This window comes from Passer domesticus, chromosome 22 (genome assembly GCF_036417665.1).
Source record: "Passer domesticus isolate bPasDom1 chromosome 22, bPasDom1.hap1, whole genome shotgun sequence".
Classification (NCBI taxonomy): Eukaryota; Metazoa; Chordata; class Aves; order Passeriformes; family Passeridae; genus Passer; species Passer domesticus.
In genome coordinates, this window is record NC_087495.1 from 487,238 (window position 1) to 504,985 (window position 17,748).

General features: G+C 46.3%; 1 protein-coding gene across 1 annotated transcript in view; it reads left to right on the forward strand.

Annotated features, from left to right (window-relative positions):
- The window catches only part of ZBTB40 (zinc finger and BTB domain containing 40), a 52,727-nt gene extending 38,515 nt beyond the window's left edge, over positions 1–14,212 (forward strand). The window contains 2 exon segments of the mRNA XM_064397494.1: positions 8,990–12,822; positions 13,018–14,212. Of these exon segments, the coding sequence (XP_064253564.1) occupies positions 8,990–9,138 (149 nt within the window). The 3' untranslated portion in view covers positions 9,139–12,822; positions 13,018–14,212.
- Positions 14,213–17,748: the final 3,536 nt, after the last annotated feature.

Genomic DNA, 17,748 nt, shown 5'->3' on the forward strand with positions numbered 1-17,748 from the left:
CCCTGCTCTGAGGGGAGCTATCCCCACCCTCTGGTCTTGTGTGTTTGGGGCAGGTCTCTGCTCATTGAGGGGTTGCTCCATTTTCTTCTGGCCCTGCCCACTGTGCCATGTCACCCCCTAATTTCAGTGAGCTCTCCTGATGAGTCTTCCTCCCTGCTCTTTACTGCATGTGCTGGACAGGCTGGATGAGGTTCCCCCTCACAACCCTATGGAATCATGGCCCACATGATTCCTCTGCCTGCTGAGCTTCTTTGCTTCCTGCCTTGTCCTGGCAATGCTGATGGCCCTGTTGGCACTGAGAACGGGAATCAGTGTGAGCACTCTGCCCTGGAGGCAGCAGGGAGGTGATGGGGGAACAAGAGTTTCCCAGCTGCCTGCCCAAGGGATGGTTTAGGAGGGCATCTTATATGCATGCACAGGTGGATCAGGGCACTGGATGGCTCCAGGGGGAAAGAGGGGAGCAGGAAGGTGCACATACAAGCCTGTTCTTAGAGGAGGAGCAGGGGCAGACCCAAGCAGCTGTTGCTGGGCAGGATGATGGAAGAAGAGGATTATGACAAACAGTATTAACGGGGTGTGCTTCCCCTGCCTCACTTTTTTTTTTTAATTTTTTTTTTTAATACAAGCTCAGATAACGCAAAACACAGCCACAGAGATTTTGGCTCAGATTTCCCCCAAAAAACCTTTCATCTGTAATGAAGCTTGAGACATCTCCAGCACAAATAGTTGGTTTTTTTTAAAGTCCTTAACACCTTAAAAGAGGGGTTTAGGAGAGAACAACCTTTAGTGTTGGTTATAATCTCATGGCATGAGTCTCTAATATCCCTTGCTCACACAAATACATACACCCAGCTACCTCCAGAGCATCCTTCAACAAAATCGATGAGGAAATGGGATTTGCTCTGTTGGTCCAGCTCACTCAGGGTCCCCTCTTCAGAGGTGACTGGACTCATGCACTAAAGGTGAAAATTCTCTGCCACCCACATGAACACTTCTGCAGCAGCCTAAGGGGGAAAGAAATCCCTTTGGAGCACTGTATCCCCTCAGATTTTAAGTAAATATTTTGGCTATTACTGTTGGAGGGCCAAACCCCATTACACTGCTGCAAAGCTTATGGTGTTGTCCAGGTTGGAATTAATTTAAGGATTGCTTGGCAGGACTTGCTCCAGCCCCCCCTTATCTAGGGGCGCAGTTCCAGGAAGCTCCAACAGTTAAATCATTACCTCAAAAAGAGCGAAACAGAAGCGATGTCTGATAGGCACTATTGATGTTGATGTCACCCATAGAAGGATGCCAGCTCTGTGTGTGTCCTACTGTGTGTCTGTGCTATTACACCCTGAGATGTGACCAGCATCACCAGCGTGCCATCTCTGAGGGCTCAGTGATGCTGGGAGGAAAAGGTACAGCAATTATTTGAGCAAGGTGTTGTGGTGAACTAGGTGATTCTCAGAGCTTCTGTCCAACCTCTATTTACCCTGCGATTCTGTGATTGCAAATTTTTGACAGATTTTTTTCTCTTCAGTTTTTCCCCTGAGGATTGAATACATGGCTTTAGCTGTGTTCCTCTAACTGGAACAGAGAATTAACATAGAAGCCTACAATGTTTTGGATTGGAAGGCACCTAAAAGCTCACCCAGTCCCACCACCTGCCATGGGCAGGGACACCTTCCACTAGACCAGGTTGCTCCAAGCCCCATCCAGCCTTGGACACTTTCAGGGATGGGGCAGCCACAGCTGCTCTGGGCAACCTGTGCCAGAACCTCACCACCCCACAGGCAAGAACTGCTTCCTAATATTGAATCTAAATCTACCCTCATTCACCTTAAGGCCATTTCCTCTTGTCCTGTCACTGCAATGCCCCTGAAAATGTCCCTCTCCAGTCTAAGCAAATCCTGAACTCAAGAGTGCTGCTTCCATTCTTCAGCTAGAGAAGAAATGGACCAAACCCAAAAGACTTTCAAGTGTGTTCTCCAGTGCAATCCTCATGTCAAGACATTTTGGAGCAGGACAACTCAAGGTGGACAGTTTGTCTCACTGTTGCGGTGTGATGTCATGGCTTGCCTCAGTTTCCCCTGGTTTCTCCCTGAAGTTTCTTCCCCAGGTGGGGTGTCAATCACCTCTCCTTTCCCCCACCTTGACCCCTGCTGGGCACTGTCTATCAACCCAGAAATTCCAGGGGAGCATTGAGTGATTGGCAGGTTCAAAGGATGCTCCCCACCCCCTGGGGGGCCATTGGCCCACCCAGGTGTCCCTCTCACCTGAGACCCCCTCCCCCAATACCTGGTTGGTGGTCTTTGTGTTCCCTCCCCTCTCCCTGGGGTTAAAAGGGCAAGCAGACCATGCACTGGAGGAGCCTTTGTGGAGCTGTTGATGCATTTAGAGGCCATGCAGCTGAGAAAAAAACCTCTGGATTGACCCTCCATCAGGACCCGCTCCTTCTTCACCACTGCCTTAAAAGGTTTCTCCAGCACAGGGAGGCCTGAGGAGTGACCCTCTTCCACCAACAAGCCCCAGCACATAAGCACTGGAGCTCAGGGCATGCCCACACTTGTCCCCACGTGCTTTGCTGCAACTCATAGCTAACCAGAGCATCTCTGAGGTAAAAACACCACAGGTGCTGCTATTTGGTTCAGCAGCAGGGACCAGACAAGCCAAGGTATGTGCCGTTCACTAATATTGGTAAAAACCAATATCTCACCAGGCTCCTGAGGGAGGAATATCTGACTCAAAGTTATGCCACTTATCCAGGGTGTATGGTACTTCAGTCTGCTCTGTGCAGAGCCAGGGAGGTTTCCTGTGGTTCAGGTGACCATTTGACAGCTCTGTACCCACTGCAATAGCCCTGTGAGAGCACTGTTATGACTGTTCCTCCTTTTATGATGAAACAAAGAGGCAGTTTCTCACCTATTCCACTTTCCACAGGTCCTACCAGCTCTGTCTTAATGCAATTTGGACCCAGCTCTGGAAGTATCAAGTGATGGGTCCCTGTGTCCTGTCCCTCTGTCCCTCTATCCCTCTTGTCCTGGTGATGTTCATCTGACCATACAGGTTCCATGAGTATTCTGACATCCAGCTGGATAGCAGCCCCATTGCAATGCTGGGGGCCTCAGGCTTGTTGTCACACCACAAGGTATGTCCGAGAAGTGATGGGACCACACACCTGAGCAGTGCATCACTGTGAACATCCTAACTGGGGCAGGCAGAAACATCAGCACTTCTCTCTGTGTTCAGCCTCCGTGCTGGCCTTGGCTGTTTGCCATCCTGATGCTATACTTCCAGGGGTTTCCTTTCTTTGAGGAAGTTGGTGTTACTCAGTAGTGCCTAATGCCTGTTCCTCTTTTCCCTGGCAGGGCCAACCCTCCTCCCACCTGCACAGTTGCTGCAGCTCCAAGCCACATGCTCCATCTGTGCCAGGGACACAGTGGTTCTTGCTGCCTGCAGGCATGTCCCAGCATTCACAGAACTGTTCTAATTTTGCCCTTCTGCCTTCTGTTCACCAGCTTCTAGATTTGCCCTTTCTGGTTCTCTCCACACTGTTGTCTCCAGGACTTTTCCACTCTAGGATGGTGTCTGGTCCTGGATGCAGGACATTCCCACTCTGGGCTGTCCTCAATGGGAGTGGGCAAAACTCTCCTGGTACCAAGGTGAGCAGTCTGGTATTGTTCACTTCAAAACCCCAGTGCTCATCCAAGCTGTAAATGCTCCAGCTGCTGTTATTTCTACCAGGAACCATGTCATGGGCTAGCTTGAGTTTCTTTCTTTTAGCAATCACAGAATCCCTAAGAGATTTGGGTTGGAAAGACCTTAAAGATCATCCCATTCTACCCCCTGTGTTCACCTTTCACTATCCCACATTGTTCTAAGCCCCGTCCAGTCTGGCCTTGGACACTTCCAGGGATGAGGCAGCCACAGCTGCTCTGGCAACCTGTGCAAGGGCCTCACTAGCCTCCCAGGGAAGAATTTCTTCCTAATAGCTAATCGAAATTTTCTGTCTCAGTTTAAAGCTATTCCCCCTTGTCCTATCACTACATGCCCTTGTAACAAGTCCATCATGCTGCTCAGAGCAGCCTGCTGACTCACTGCTGGTCACAAAACTGAGCTGCAAAACCCACCTGCTTGTGTCCCACTGCTGCTGCAGTGCTTCTGCCTGCACGTGCTCTGGGTAAATCCAGTCCACTTGCAAAATTTCCTCTCCAGCAGGGTGCACAGAGGCATGTGAATTTCTAATGACAGCTGAGATTTGTGAGTATTGACTTCATTACTCAGTGATTAAAATATTCCAGCTTCATTGTGACACAGGGGTGCATTAATGATTTATAGTATTGCATTTTGATTTGACACCTTAGCAACCTTTAAAAGCAGATTGTGCCATGGATTCTTCTGAAATCTGGAAATGAGATGTTGAAATTTAGCAGTTCATTGACTTGAAAGGTAGGGCAGTGGACTGGACACACCAGAGCAGTATGGTGGCACCAGCTGCCTGAGGGAGTGGCACGGGCTGGGGGACACCATCCATTTCCACACATGACATGGGGCTGGTGCCTGGCATGGCTGTGCTGACTCTCTGTCATTCTTGAGGGACTTTTTTCAGAATTTTATGTCTTTTATAAAGTGATGGGGTCCTGGGAGCACACAGGCTTCCAGGAGTATTTCTGGGCCATGGCACTTCTCTCCATGCCTCTGTCCCACCTTTCCATGGGACACAGCCCTGTGACCATCTGTCCCAGCAGAACACCCAGCCCTTCTTGCTCCTCTAGTGAAGAAGGCTGAGAATGAGACGCAGCCACTTGTGTCTTTGCTGTCCCTGCAGGGAGTCCATCAGAGTGTCCATGTCCATCTTCTGCCTTACCTGTTATTATCAGCAAATGCTTTGAGACCTGCTTGTACAGTCTCTTGTACACAGTGGGGGTGCCCATCGATCACTTCATCTCTTACCACTGCTCTTAGCATACTGCTGGGGCTGTGTCTTTTCCTCTTGCCTGTGTCCTGAGAAGAGCAGGAGGGACAATTTCAGAGGTCAGATGGGAGGAGGGATGTTTCATTCCAGACATCCTCGTTGCAGAATTTACCCTTTGAACTGATGCTTGCAGCATGCTCAGCCCCTGGGGACCTCCAGGCTCCTTTTGGAGTTTCATCCTATTCCCTTTTATCTCCACTCCTTCCTATCCCAATTAGCTGTTTGTTTAAGGTGCTGCAAACTTCGCTTGATAAGTTTACCTAATTGCTTCACTTAAGTTAATTACTTCTCGGCTGAACAAGAAAGCAACATAATTGATGTCAAAGCATATTTGTCACTTCCATTAATGTCCCTGTCCATGGGAGCGGGAGAACTTGGGCTTCTACCACCACAGCACCCTTCCTTGACGAGGCAGCACCCTGCTCCCCATGGCTCCTGAAGGCTGTAGGAGAGTGGAGGTGGGTGCTGCACCTCAGGCAGCCCTGCCATACCTGCATGCCCTCATGGGCAGGTTACAGCAAGCTGGTGATGCTACCTCCTGCCCCCAGGTCTTGCCAGATCCTGGGAGCAGGCAGCAGTTTTGAGACACTCTTGGTAAATCCCATTATCCAGCACTGCCTGTCTGATGCATAGGCAGGGCAGGGAGGCTGCCCAGAGCACAGGTAATGAGGCCCATTCCAGGCATTAAATACCTCTGGCATTAACCTGTTGTGGGTAAAGGGATGATCCTTATGGCTCTAGCCTGCCTGACATGGGGAGCAGCAACTTGGAGACACCCTTGGCCAGATTCAGAGCAGACCCCGCACAAGGCTAAATCCAGTCCATATTCTGGTTGCATGCAGGCTGGGTTTGGGCCAGGATACAGCCTCAAGTGACTTCCCTGAGTCCTGGCTTTCACTGGGAGTTAGGAGAGCTGGCAGGATGCTGAGCTGAGGTCTTTGCTGCTAAATGACGCTGGCAGTGATTGTCAGGGAGTTTGCGTCTGCTTCTTTCTTTTGGAGGGTTCTTATTTTTGTTCCCTTTGCATGTGAAAGGATTTGAGGCAGTAGGTTAGCTCATAAAAAAGTTTCCCTGGGAGCAGCTGCCTGCTGGACTTGAGGTGAATGCCCTGGAGAAAACTCCCACTCCAGTGAAATCTTCCTCCCGTGACCTGCACTGGGAGGTGAACTTTTGTGCGAAAGAAAGATAATCCCCTTCGCTCACCGGGACTGAAGGCGCTGTGATAAAAGCTTTATTCAAGATCAAAGACATATGATTTTTTTGTTTTTTTTTTTTAACTACTACCTCAAACAAAAAGTTTGGTTTATGGTGGATTGAAGCTCAGAGTGGTGACAGCTCCAGAGCTCATCTTCCTGGCTGGTCAGTGCCAGTGGGGATCGGGGCAGTGTGGGGATGGAGGGCACCGGGACCATTATCCCAGCACAAAGAGGGTTTAGGGGCTCAGCTCCATTTCCCAGTGCACAAAACCACTCAGGGTTCAGGTTCCCTTTCAGTTGGAGGGATTATCAGGCAGCTGGAGCAGTCGGGGCGGGGGGAGCCTGGGGAATGGTTTGTGTTTGATCTTGCTCAGCAGTTTCATCTGTGCGAGTGTCCGGCGGGAGCTGTGCTAGGGGGTCCAGGAAACCTTCTGTGCTGGAGGTGACATAAAGGGCTGGGGCTATTCCCAGGGTGAGCTGGATAATGGGGGCGGGGGGGGGGGGGGGGGGGAGGGTGTGGGGTGTGTGCTGGTTTGCACTTCAAAAGTCAGAAGATGGGCTTCCAAAACTCTGGGCTCTGGGCTCAAATTGCAGAGTTGTTTCTTCATTATCGGAGCCCCAGTGCTGGAACCTTTTTTGTTGCTTTCTGCCCTGCTGTAGATATTTCCCTGCAGCCAGCCAGGCTGGTACCCAGTAAAAGTTCACCCAAAGTGTCTCTTCTCAGGGTGCTCAATGTTTTGTATCAATATCTGTGTTGTCAGGACTTTCCATTCTCTGGGATACCCTGCAACTGAGAATAACTTGTGTGGTAGGGTATATCACAGTCCACCCACCTACAGGACTTCCCATGTCATGGGACACCCCCAACACACATACTCCATGTCCCCAGACACCCTTTGGTGTAAGACACCCCATGCCCCATCCTACAGAACAGAAGAGCAGCTACAGCATGAGAAGCTTGATTACTAGGATCACATGTTTCAGTCAGTGAAATAAGTCCTACATAACCCCACTTTCACCCCAGCACTGATTTTCACATCACAGCTGTGCAAAATGGCAGAGGTTCTCTCTCTTCCACTGCTATATCCTCTCCGTGTTTAGCTCTTTGTAAAATGAAGGATCATAGGCCGAACTATGTGCTCAGGATAACTCTTCTGAAGCTAATAGACTTATTATGGTTCCTCATTTCAGACCTAAGCTCAGCAAACCTGGTCTCAGGGGGGAAAAAATCTCTCCAGGGATGAAATTCATTCTATTGTGTGCAGCACGTTTTGCATGGAGATAAAGTTTCCTCTGTGTGGCTTCCACAGGGTCTGGTGCCCTTGTTGTCCCCAGGCACTGCTGGGCATGCAGCCCACAGCCCAGATCCAGCTCTGCTGCACCTGAAGCAAAGTCTGTGTCCCATCTGTCCTGAGCCAGGGACATCAGATGATGTTTCCCAGCTTGTTCTGGTGAAAATCTAGCAGTCCACAGGTGAGGGCATTGGAATATATCTACTTGCCTTATGCTGTCAGTATTTAGAGAATTTGCTATCCAGCATCTTCTAGCTGGCTTAGGCACAGCTGTCTCACCAGATCAGCATTAGGCTGGGAGAAGATCCTCCCTGACAGGACCAAGGAGCCAGGAAGGGTGGACCAGCAGCTGTATTGCTGATAGAATGCCACCACCTGCAGCTTGAAGCCTCCTTACCTTATGCTCCTCCTGCACAACCTTCCCCTGCACCCACATGCCAGCTTGGATGTGTGAACATGGCTACTGAGATTGAAATGAGAAAGCAGAAAGCCTAAGGGGCTGGCTAAGTTTGGGATCTCATGGCCCAAGCAGAGAGAAGGGGTTAACCCAGGAAGATTTGGGAAAGGGGGATGTTTTCCCTGTGGAGCCGATTGAGACTGTGGCTATATCATAGGCTGCTGACAAATGAGGGGCTGAAATAGAGATTGCTCCTGGTTCCTGCTGGGAATCCTCAGAACAGAGTGGAAAATCACTACACCATCCTACATCCTCCAGAGACAGGAGTGACATGGATACCTGGTCCCACTGAAGGGTTGCAGGGCTCTGCCTTGCAGTTTTGAGGTCTGTGTTCAATTAAAGGAGAGCAGCTGAGCTGGGATAGTTCCCAAATCTGGGGAGGACTTCCCTTCCCTGGAAAGAAGATGCAGGAAGTTTTTTATGTGGGGAAGGGCTTTCCCTGAGGCCTTAGCCAACACCAAATCCTTTTGCTGTGCCTGTGGGGTGGAGCAATGTCACACTCCGTTCTTGTGGCTGCCAAGGACATGGACATAAGCCACACAGAGCTGTCTGACAGAAGTCAGGGAACAGGTGGATAAAGGAGAGGGGCACAACCCAGATCTTCTCATAGGAAAGCTGTCCTTTTCTTTAGAGTCAAAGCTGCACTGTCAAAGGGGTCATTCTGGACACGGGGGACTGGCAGCACAGTGGCTGATGGAAGTGAACACTCACTGGGTAATCCAAGAACTCTAATGATCTGCCTTTGATCTCCTATTCAACGGGGAGATTTATTGCAGCTTTCATTTCAAGTCAGAACTGATGAATTTCAGGGGACCTGTCGAGTGGCTACAATCTGGAGGCATTTATCTTTCAGGAGGAAGAAACCATCTCCTCTCTTTTTCTCTTGAAATAATGGGGGGGAGACATGGAGCCAGCCAGGGAGCCTCAAATGATGCCTGCTGCATGACAGCAAATTTTGCCTTGCTCAGGGCAGGCTCTCTGCTCCAGCTGTAGCCCAGCAGCTGCTTCAGGGGTTTTTCTGCTCTGGCATAAAGTGTTGTGAAATCTGCTAATTACATGTTGCTCTCCCTCTTCCCTGCTTCTGCAGACAGCCCAGAGGGACTGAGATCCAGCATCACAGGCTCCAAGGGCCATTTCCCTGCAGCTGAGGATCCTCTGGATCTGGAAGATGTCTCTGCTTCTCCAGCAGGATATGACCTGCAAACCTGGTGTCCAAAACTGTCTTTTATATTTTAGATTGTGCAAAGGACCTTAGTTGCATTTAAACTATTTTCTGCAGTTTAATCAGAATCTACATATTTTGCTTCTGGGTGCTCATAAGTCCTGGGGGGAGCCCATTCCAGACTTTTCATGTAGGTGCAGTTTTCCTGTCCCATCTAACTCTATTTTCACTCAATACCCACCTGCTGATGCAGGTCTGCAGCTGCAGACCCCTTAGAGGAGCTCTGGGATGGCATGTGCCATCCTGCAGCAGGGGAAAAGCTGGGGCTCTTTGCTGAGTAATGCCAAATTTATCATTCCTAAGAGCCACAGAAGGGCTCTTGGGCACTATTTGCAGCCTCTTCTCAGGCTGCTCCTTGTCAGGCTGCTCCTGGGCAACTCTTGATGGTGTTGCTGCTGGTCTCTCTCCACGTCATGTGGCTGCAATGGCAGGAGTGTGCTTCTGTTACATCTTGGCACTGGTTTGGGATTTTCACTGAGAGATGCAGTCCAACTACATCTGCAGCTATTTCTCCCAGTCTCCAGAACTAGTACCATTGCTGTTTGCATTACATAATTTCTTGCTTTGAGGCTGCTTAGCAAGGTCTAAATTCTTCGACAGAAATGCTGATATAGTGCATGATAAAACTTGCCATGTGGGATAAATACTGCCTTTTCAGGAATTTTGATTTAAAAGTCTGATTGGACTGAATTAATACCAATCCTTTGCTAAGTTATAATGATGTTAGCTGTTACCATGAAAATTAGAAATTTGTATACCTGGAAAAGTATTTGCAAATCGATACCATCAGAGCCACATTTATCACTATGTGGCTAATGTTTTAGTTTGTGGACAGGAAGATTCATATTTGTAAGATATTGTGGCTCCTTAGAAAATTCAGTAGATCCCTCCTTGGAAATATTTCAGGTGGATATTAATGGAACACAATATTAAGCCACAGCAATTAATGCCACTCATAAATCAGGCATTCCTTTGCTCACTTGAAGGCAAACCCTGAGTGTTATCTGCAGAAGCTATTAAAGAATTAGGTATAAATAGCTCATGACTCTCCACTATAAAGGCAGGCAGAATTGTGCTGGCTTCACCTGTTTGCTTGCTTTTTACCTCACATCTTTGATAAAGTAGTTTTATTGTGACTCTTTTGCCATGAAGACACATGTGACAGCATTTTGGTTAGGTATAGCTGTTTAGTGATTCAAACATAGTTATTCTTCCTTACCACTTATAAATTGAAATTGGACTTGATATTAAAACAGTTTAAATTGATGGACCACAAGTACAGTAAACAGTACCTCACTCCTTTAGAATAATCTGAAACCACGACTTTGTAGCAGTTTAGTTCCACATGTCAGTCTTACACACCCACTAACCTAACTGAGTTACATGTGCAAAACTCATGGCAGTATTATATAGATCCTTGATGTTTTATCCCTAAATATTTTTCTCACCTTTAATAGTCCAAGCTCAAATCTATTGTACAGACTATCTTGAAAAGCTGTCTTACCTTCTCTGAACTGAACAGGTTTGAAGCACATTTTGGCAAGATATATACACTGTTGTCATTTTTCTGAGTAAAGCTGGACATGAATAAAGCCTGGCAAACTTACACCAGAAAAGTCCTGACTATGAAGAGATATTTTCAATAATATTTGCACTTACCATGAGCTATTCTCAAAACTAAATTATATGAAATCACAACACATTTGCCACACCTTTATAATCATTCCAGTAAATTCATGTTGGTGCTATTTCAGTTACAAATTAGTTGTGTGCCTGCATATTGTTCATTGATGCTTAACTGTTTTATGACAAATTTTCAACAGCTTTCTTGTAACGATGGAGTCAAAATTAGTTAAATTATTTTGTATCTGAAACTTTTAAAGGAACACTCTAAACTCTGACTTTAGTTTTGTTAAATTTAAGTGATGTTAATTTTCAGTTCTGTTATGTTTCAGTGATGTTAAGGTTCATTTCTGTTAAGTGTTGTGAAATTCAAGTGATGTTAAGTTTTAGTTTGTTCAATTTAAGTGATGTTAGGTTTACGTTCTGTTAATTTGAAGTTCTGTTACATTTAGGTTCTGCCAAGTTTAGGTTCTGTTAATTTGAAGTTCTGTTACATTTAGGTTCTGCCAAGTTCTGTTAAATTTAAGTTCTGTTAAAGTTGACTTCTGTTAAGTTTAAGTGAAGTGAAGTGTCGTTCAGTTTAAGTCTGTTATTTTAAGCTCTGTTAAGTTTAAATTCTATTAAAATTAATTTCTGTTCAGTTTCAGTAATGTTAACTTTAAGTTTTGTTAGGGTACTTTTTGTTATGTTTGGGTGATGTTAGGTTTGAGTGAGGTTAAGTTTAAGATCTGTTGAAATATGCTCATTTAAATTACAAGATACAATTCTCTTGTTATAGAGATAAAATAGAGTTAACTGAAGCAATTATGATGAAGAATTTGGTAAGCAACTGTTTAAGAATACAAGATACTGAGTTGTGTAAAAATATGTGAGGATGCAGTTTATTAGATCCTTAATTTCAAAGAAAATTCTATGGGCATAAATGCACCACATTGATCAATTAATGTAATTATTCATAACAATCTTTGCTGGTTTATTTTTCATAGATGGCACAGAGGAATGAGTAACAATTCCAAATTATGGCTGTTATTAATTGTCAGCTGTTTAGTGCTTTATTTCTTGCTTTTATTTTGCTTTATTTTCATATATGCATAGGTGTGTGGAAAAACATAATCTCAACTTCTTAGGATGGTTACTGTTGATGTATTAATGATTCTGAATATGTTGTTGATGTCACAGTGTGAATTTACTGACTTTTTATAATGGGCATTATCCACACAATATTATTTGAAGTTGACACATGTGCATTGCTTTGGTTGTTTGGAGTTTGTTTGTGGTACCATTGACTACTTAGCTAAGGATGAATGACAAAGCCAGCTGCTTTACAAACTTTCCCATACTGTTGGTAGCTGTCTGAAGGACATGTGTAATTTTAAGGATCTTTCCCACCTACTATTGCTAGAGGCTTGTTCATAGGATATGTTAGGAAGACCCTTCCAGTTAAGGCCTTTACTCTGGCCAATTCCCAGCCCCAGCTGGTTGGAAGTATGCCAGCAGACCCGGGTGTTTTCTGCACTAAAACTGTACTCAGGTCACTTTGACTTGCTAATTTGGATTTATAGAAGCTGGACCCCCTTTTGAGGTAAATCTAGAACCACTTTCCTGGGAATGCTTCTCTGAGTCCTCATTGTGAAACAGGGTTTGCCTGCTGTTGCAGACTCTAGGTGATGGTACAGTATTTAGGCAATTGATGATGCATCATTCTAAATCACGATCCTTCTTCTTGTGTGCTAATTATTACATGTATTGTTTTGCTTATTTTTGCTTGGTGTGAGTTTATTGCTTTACCACATGTATTGCTTTACTTTTATGTTGCCTTCATGTTCATAGTGGGAGACACGCATGTTGTTAAAAAAATAAAGAAGGGGGAATATGGTTCCTCAAGAACATTTAGATAATGCAATACCTACACAAGAATTTTTGAAAGCAGATAATCAATTCTGATCCCCAGCAGAGTGATACTGCTCTGAAGATTTGCCTATGCAGAACCTGTGGAGGCTGGAAATCTGGCCAAGGAAAAGCCTGCTGCACTCCCCAGGAGGACCAGCCCCTAAGCCACAACACTCTTGGTTATGGTGAGTAAACACGGTATTGCTACGAGTCTTTGGTTTTTTATATTGATTCCTTGTATCCCATTGGCCCTTCCCCGCTGCTCCACCCCTGTGCCCTCATCCCATTGGCCCTGGTGTTCTGTCCCACCCATCAAGAACCCTATATAAACCCCTGGTTTTGCTGTTTGAGTGGCTTGTTTGTCCCTGGATCCCTTTGAGGAGGAAGCTCAATAAAGGCTCAACTTGGAACTCCACACGAAGATCCCGTCTCTCCTTCTGCTTTGCCTGGATCACAGAGGAGCTGAAATCACCTGGTGTGAGCACAAGACATGCCTGTGCCCCCGAGGTGTCTCTTTCAAGATGCTTCTTCAGGAAGGTTGCAGCACTCTGAACAATGCCCACTACAACAAAACCAATTTCTAGAAGTTTTAGGTAAGGATTCACAATTGGGTGTGCAGTGGCAAGGCCTAACTGATTTACTGACCTAGGGGAGAAGGTAGGCATGTGTTTTTATTGCCAACAGGTCTAAAGTGGTTACCTGCTTGTCTGGACAAACATTAACTGCCTCTGAGGAGACGAGGCCCAGTGAGAGGAGAAATGACCTAATCACAATCCAGCCCTCATGGCCAACACAGGAACAGGGGTCGGACTGTCAAGACATGGCTGTGTCTGGAAGCCTAAGAAGGCAGCCTGCTAACAGAGGTCTTGTGTCCCACTGCACCCACCATCAGGTTATTGTGTTCCTGCTGACCTTCTTTGGTTATTCTCTGTTCCATACTTCCAGAAAGACATTCACTAATGTCAAAGACAGCACTTCTAGCTAATGGACTTCCTCCTGCCTAAACAGTACGGCCCCTGAGCTCCAGCCATATAAACTGTGGAACAGTAGCTGCTTATTTCCATTTCCTGAGGACATTGGACACCATATTTTTGTTTTCCTCTGCTGTGAGTCTGTTTGTCAGTGGCATGGTTATATTTTATGGGGTTTTTATTGATTGTGATCTGTATTCCTTGTATCTTGTCCTGTGTCCAGCAGATGACCAGTAATAGTCTTAATAAGATAATGGCCTTACAGGTGCAGACTGTTTTAGCATTAGGGCACATGAACCCTTCGCACAAAAAGCAAAGGGGGAGATGTTGTGTATAAGTAAAACTTTATAAATTAAGGGCCTTGTTACCCTTGTAAAACGTGGCTCAGACCTATTACTATGGCTAAGTGGAAAAGGACTATGGAAAAGTGACTCAGCTGAATTAGCGGTAGAAAAACAAGTTGTATAACCATTACATGTTCACATTGTGGATTATGGTGATTAGTTGAATTACATTTGTTGTGCTTAAATGGCATGCAACTGGTAAAGGCCTAACTGCTTAAAAAGGCCTGGTTTTGCAATAAAGGGTTCTGTCTTGTACCTGCCTGGGGAGTCTGCATCACTCTGGTTTGTAACAATGGACCCATTAAACTCATGCACAGACAGGTCCTCGGTCACTGGGCATGGCCAGGGAACACCTTAAAAGTTAAGAAACAACTATTCATAGTCCTTTTTGTGTCCCTTTTCCTGGCCACAGATCCATCAGAACCTTTCCTCTCCAGAAAAAGCTCTGGGAAAGGAAGAAGTTGAGAATCAAGGAGCAAACCCAGCAAATGCTCAGGAATGCAGATGCATTGCTGGATTCTGAGTGTTTTATAAGTTCTTCCCAAGCCCTGCTCCCCATAATCAGATTATGAAACCTTTGACTCGAATTAATGCAAACAAACAGATCATGCAGAGAGCCATAAAAATAAAGTATCATAATAAAAACCCTAAATCAAGAGCATCATCTGTAAACAGAGCACTGTAAACACAGTAATTTGTCTCTCTGTGATGATATTTGGTGAGGTATGAAAGAGTCCCAAGAGATGGCAGGAAAACACAGCTGTTCTCTCCTTGCAGGAGATGAGGAAGGAGAGGAGGGATGGGAATGCAGCACAGCTCTGATGGCTCCAGGGTCAGCACAGGCTCTACTGCATTCCTGGAATGGGAAGAGGGATCCTCCAGAATGGGTCAGATTGGAGGGACTGCAGTGGGTCACTGGTGCCACCTCCCTGCTTCAGCAGGGCCATCCCAGAGCACAAGGGTGTAGGATTATGTCCACACAGCTCTGGAATATCCCCAGGGAGGAGACTCCACAGCCTCTCTGGTCTCTACTCAAGGCTGGGCACTGCACAGAGAAGTTCTGCTCCTGTGCAAGGGGAATTCCTGGGATCAGACTCTGCCTGTGGCTCTGGTGCAGAGCTTGGGCCCTGCTCTGCCCTTCCCTGCACACAGGGACAAAAGGGCTGAGGGCCCCTCTCAGCTGTGTCTTCTCTTGAGGCTGAGCAGCCCCAGCTCCCTCAGCCTTTCCTGGGCACCCAGATGCTCCAGGTCGTTCTTCAGCCTCTGCTGACCCCACCCCAGGAGCTCCCTGTCCCTGCTGTGCTGAGGAGCCTAGAGCTGGACACAGTACTCCAGAGGTACCTCCCAGGGCTGGGCAGAGTGGCAGGATCACTGCCTGACCTGCTGGGAATGCTCTTCCTGATGGTCTCCAGGATCCCATTGGCTCTTTGTACCCAGGTCACTCTGCTGGGCAGGGATACCTTGTTGTCCCTGGGTCCTTCTCCTCAGAGTTGCTCCAGTAGGTCCTCCCCAGCCTGGGGCAGTTTTTTCTCCCCAGTTGCAGGACCTTCATTTCCCTGTTCTTTACTTCCAGACAGTTCTTCTATGCCCATCAACCTGTTGGGTCCTTAGTTCCCAATGTTTTCCTTCCATTTTGCTCTGGCTCATTCCTCTCTCCACAACCCAATGCAGAGTGCTTAAACCAACACTGGGCCCTGATTCCTAGCTCCCTGGAGTCAGCACCTCTTCCTGGTGCCACAGAATTGTTTGCATTGTTTGCAGATTTTTGCAGATTTGTATGAATGTCTGAGTGACTTCTGTGTGGAAAAAGGGATTTCAGTGATTACTGGATTCCCAGGCAGGGAATCTTCCGGAGATAAGAGGATGAAATGGTGCCAAACATCCTGGAAAGGCTTTTTCTGCACAGGGAATACAAAAGTTCAGCATTTGTAAGGAATATGAAAAGCATTTCCATGGGAAGAGATGAGGTGGAGGCAACTGGAAACTTCCCTTTGGAAAAGGATGGAAGAGGGTGGCACCTGGAAGACAAGGTCAGTCCAGGGAGTCTCCTGCATTTCCCACTGCTCATCCCCAGTTAAAAATTTCCATTTAGAGCAGAGGGAACTATCCATTTCCAGCATTCCTGAGTGGACTTTCAAATCTACCATTCTGACAACTAAACCTTCAAAAACCTGGAATTGGGTCAATTAATTGAGAACTTCTCCCTGAACAGAATTCCTGCTATAAAAATGTTCACTTTTCCTGGTCTGTTATTACTATTCCTGCTCTTGAACTTTCCTGGAAAAGCAGTTTTCCTCTGAGGAAGGTGTCTTAGGGAGTGTCTATTCTACCACCATCTGTTAGAGGTGGGGCAGTTACCTTCTGTTCATTGGGCAGTTTTCTTTATCTCTTCCACAACCAATCCTCCCTCCAGGAGATCTCTTCTGTCAATAGACCATTGAGTGTCCCTGCATGGCTGATCAAATTCCATTATCCCATTGGGAGAAGCTCTGCCCAGGGGAGGAGCCAAGCATTCCTACCTGGATATAATCTGAGATTTTGGCATACCAGCAACAGCCTTTTCCCACTGGATTCCCAGAGGAGCAGCTTTCTTTTTCACTGGATTCCCAGAGGAAGACCAGGCCCATCTAGAGCACCCCTGGAGCTTCAGAGGAAAACTACACCCTTCTCCAGGATCCCTGCTTCTCCCAGAACCACAGCTGGCACTGTAGGAGGGCTGAGCCACCATGGGATGGGACTGTGCCACCACCCTGACCCACAGGGGGTCAGGTCATATTTCTGACTCTGTCAGTGTTGTTTTGTATTACTACATTTTTTTTTAATTTTTATTTTCTTCCCTAATAAAGAACTGTTATTCCTGCTGCCATATCTTTGCCTGAGAGCCTCTTAATTTCAAAATTTTAATAATCTGGACAGAGGAGATTTACATTTTCCATTACAGGAGAGGCTCCTGCCTTCCTTAGCAGACACCTGTCTTTTCAAACCAAGACAGATTGGCTTTGCAAATCCTACTAAATAGTAACAAATAAAATTAATAAACTTATTACCAATCTCTAATAATATCAAAATAATAAACTTTTCAAACAATGAGAAGGACAAAGTTTTAAATTATTTTCATATTTTCTCCTGAAACTTATGTATTGATTTTAAAAAATTCAAGGTTTGGGAAATTTTTGGAAACATTTTGAACTCTTTCTCCCAGTTCTTTGAGAAGGCTCCAAATTGTGAAGGAGAATGAGGAGCACTGAGTTTCCAGCTAGGTTCCCACAGGCAAAGAAGCTAAGGGGCTGCAGCTGCAGCCAGGGATGGCATTGTAGGGGAAAACAATGGAATTTATCCACGTATCCAGCTCTCCTGGTGGTCTATGAAAATTCAAGGCAGGTTGGACAATCACAAAGATGTTCAAGGAGGTGTCCAAGGTCAGGTTAGATGGGGCTAGAAGCAACCTAGGATAGTGGAAGGCACCCCTGCCCATGGCAGGGGGTGGAACAGGATGAGCTTTAAGGTCCCTTTCCAACCAAGCCATCCCATAATTCCATAATTGAAACATCCCAATTTCTCCCATCTTTAAGGGCAGCTCATGAAAAAGGAGCAAATGATGCCCATGGAAACTTTGCAGCCGTGGGCTGTGAGAAGGAACCAGCACAGGCTCTGCTGCCTCTCCAGAGACTGACATGGGAGGGATGATCCGGGAATGACTGATTTGGGAAAGGATTATTTGGGAGGGGATGATCTGGGAAGAAATATTTTGGGAAGGGAGGATTTGGGAAAGGAAGGTTTGTGAGAAGAATTTATG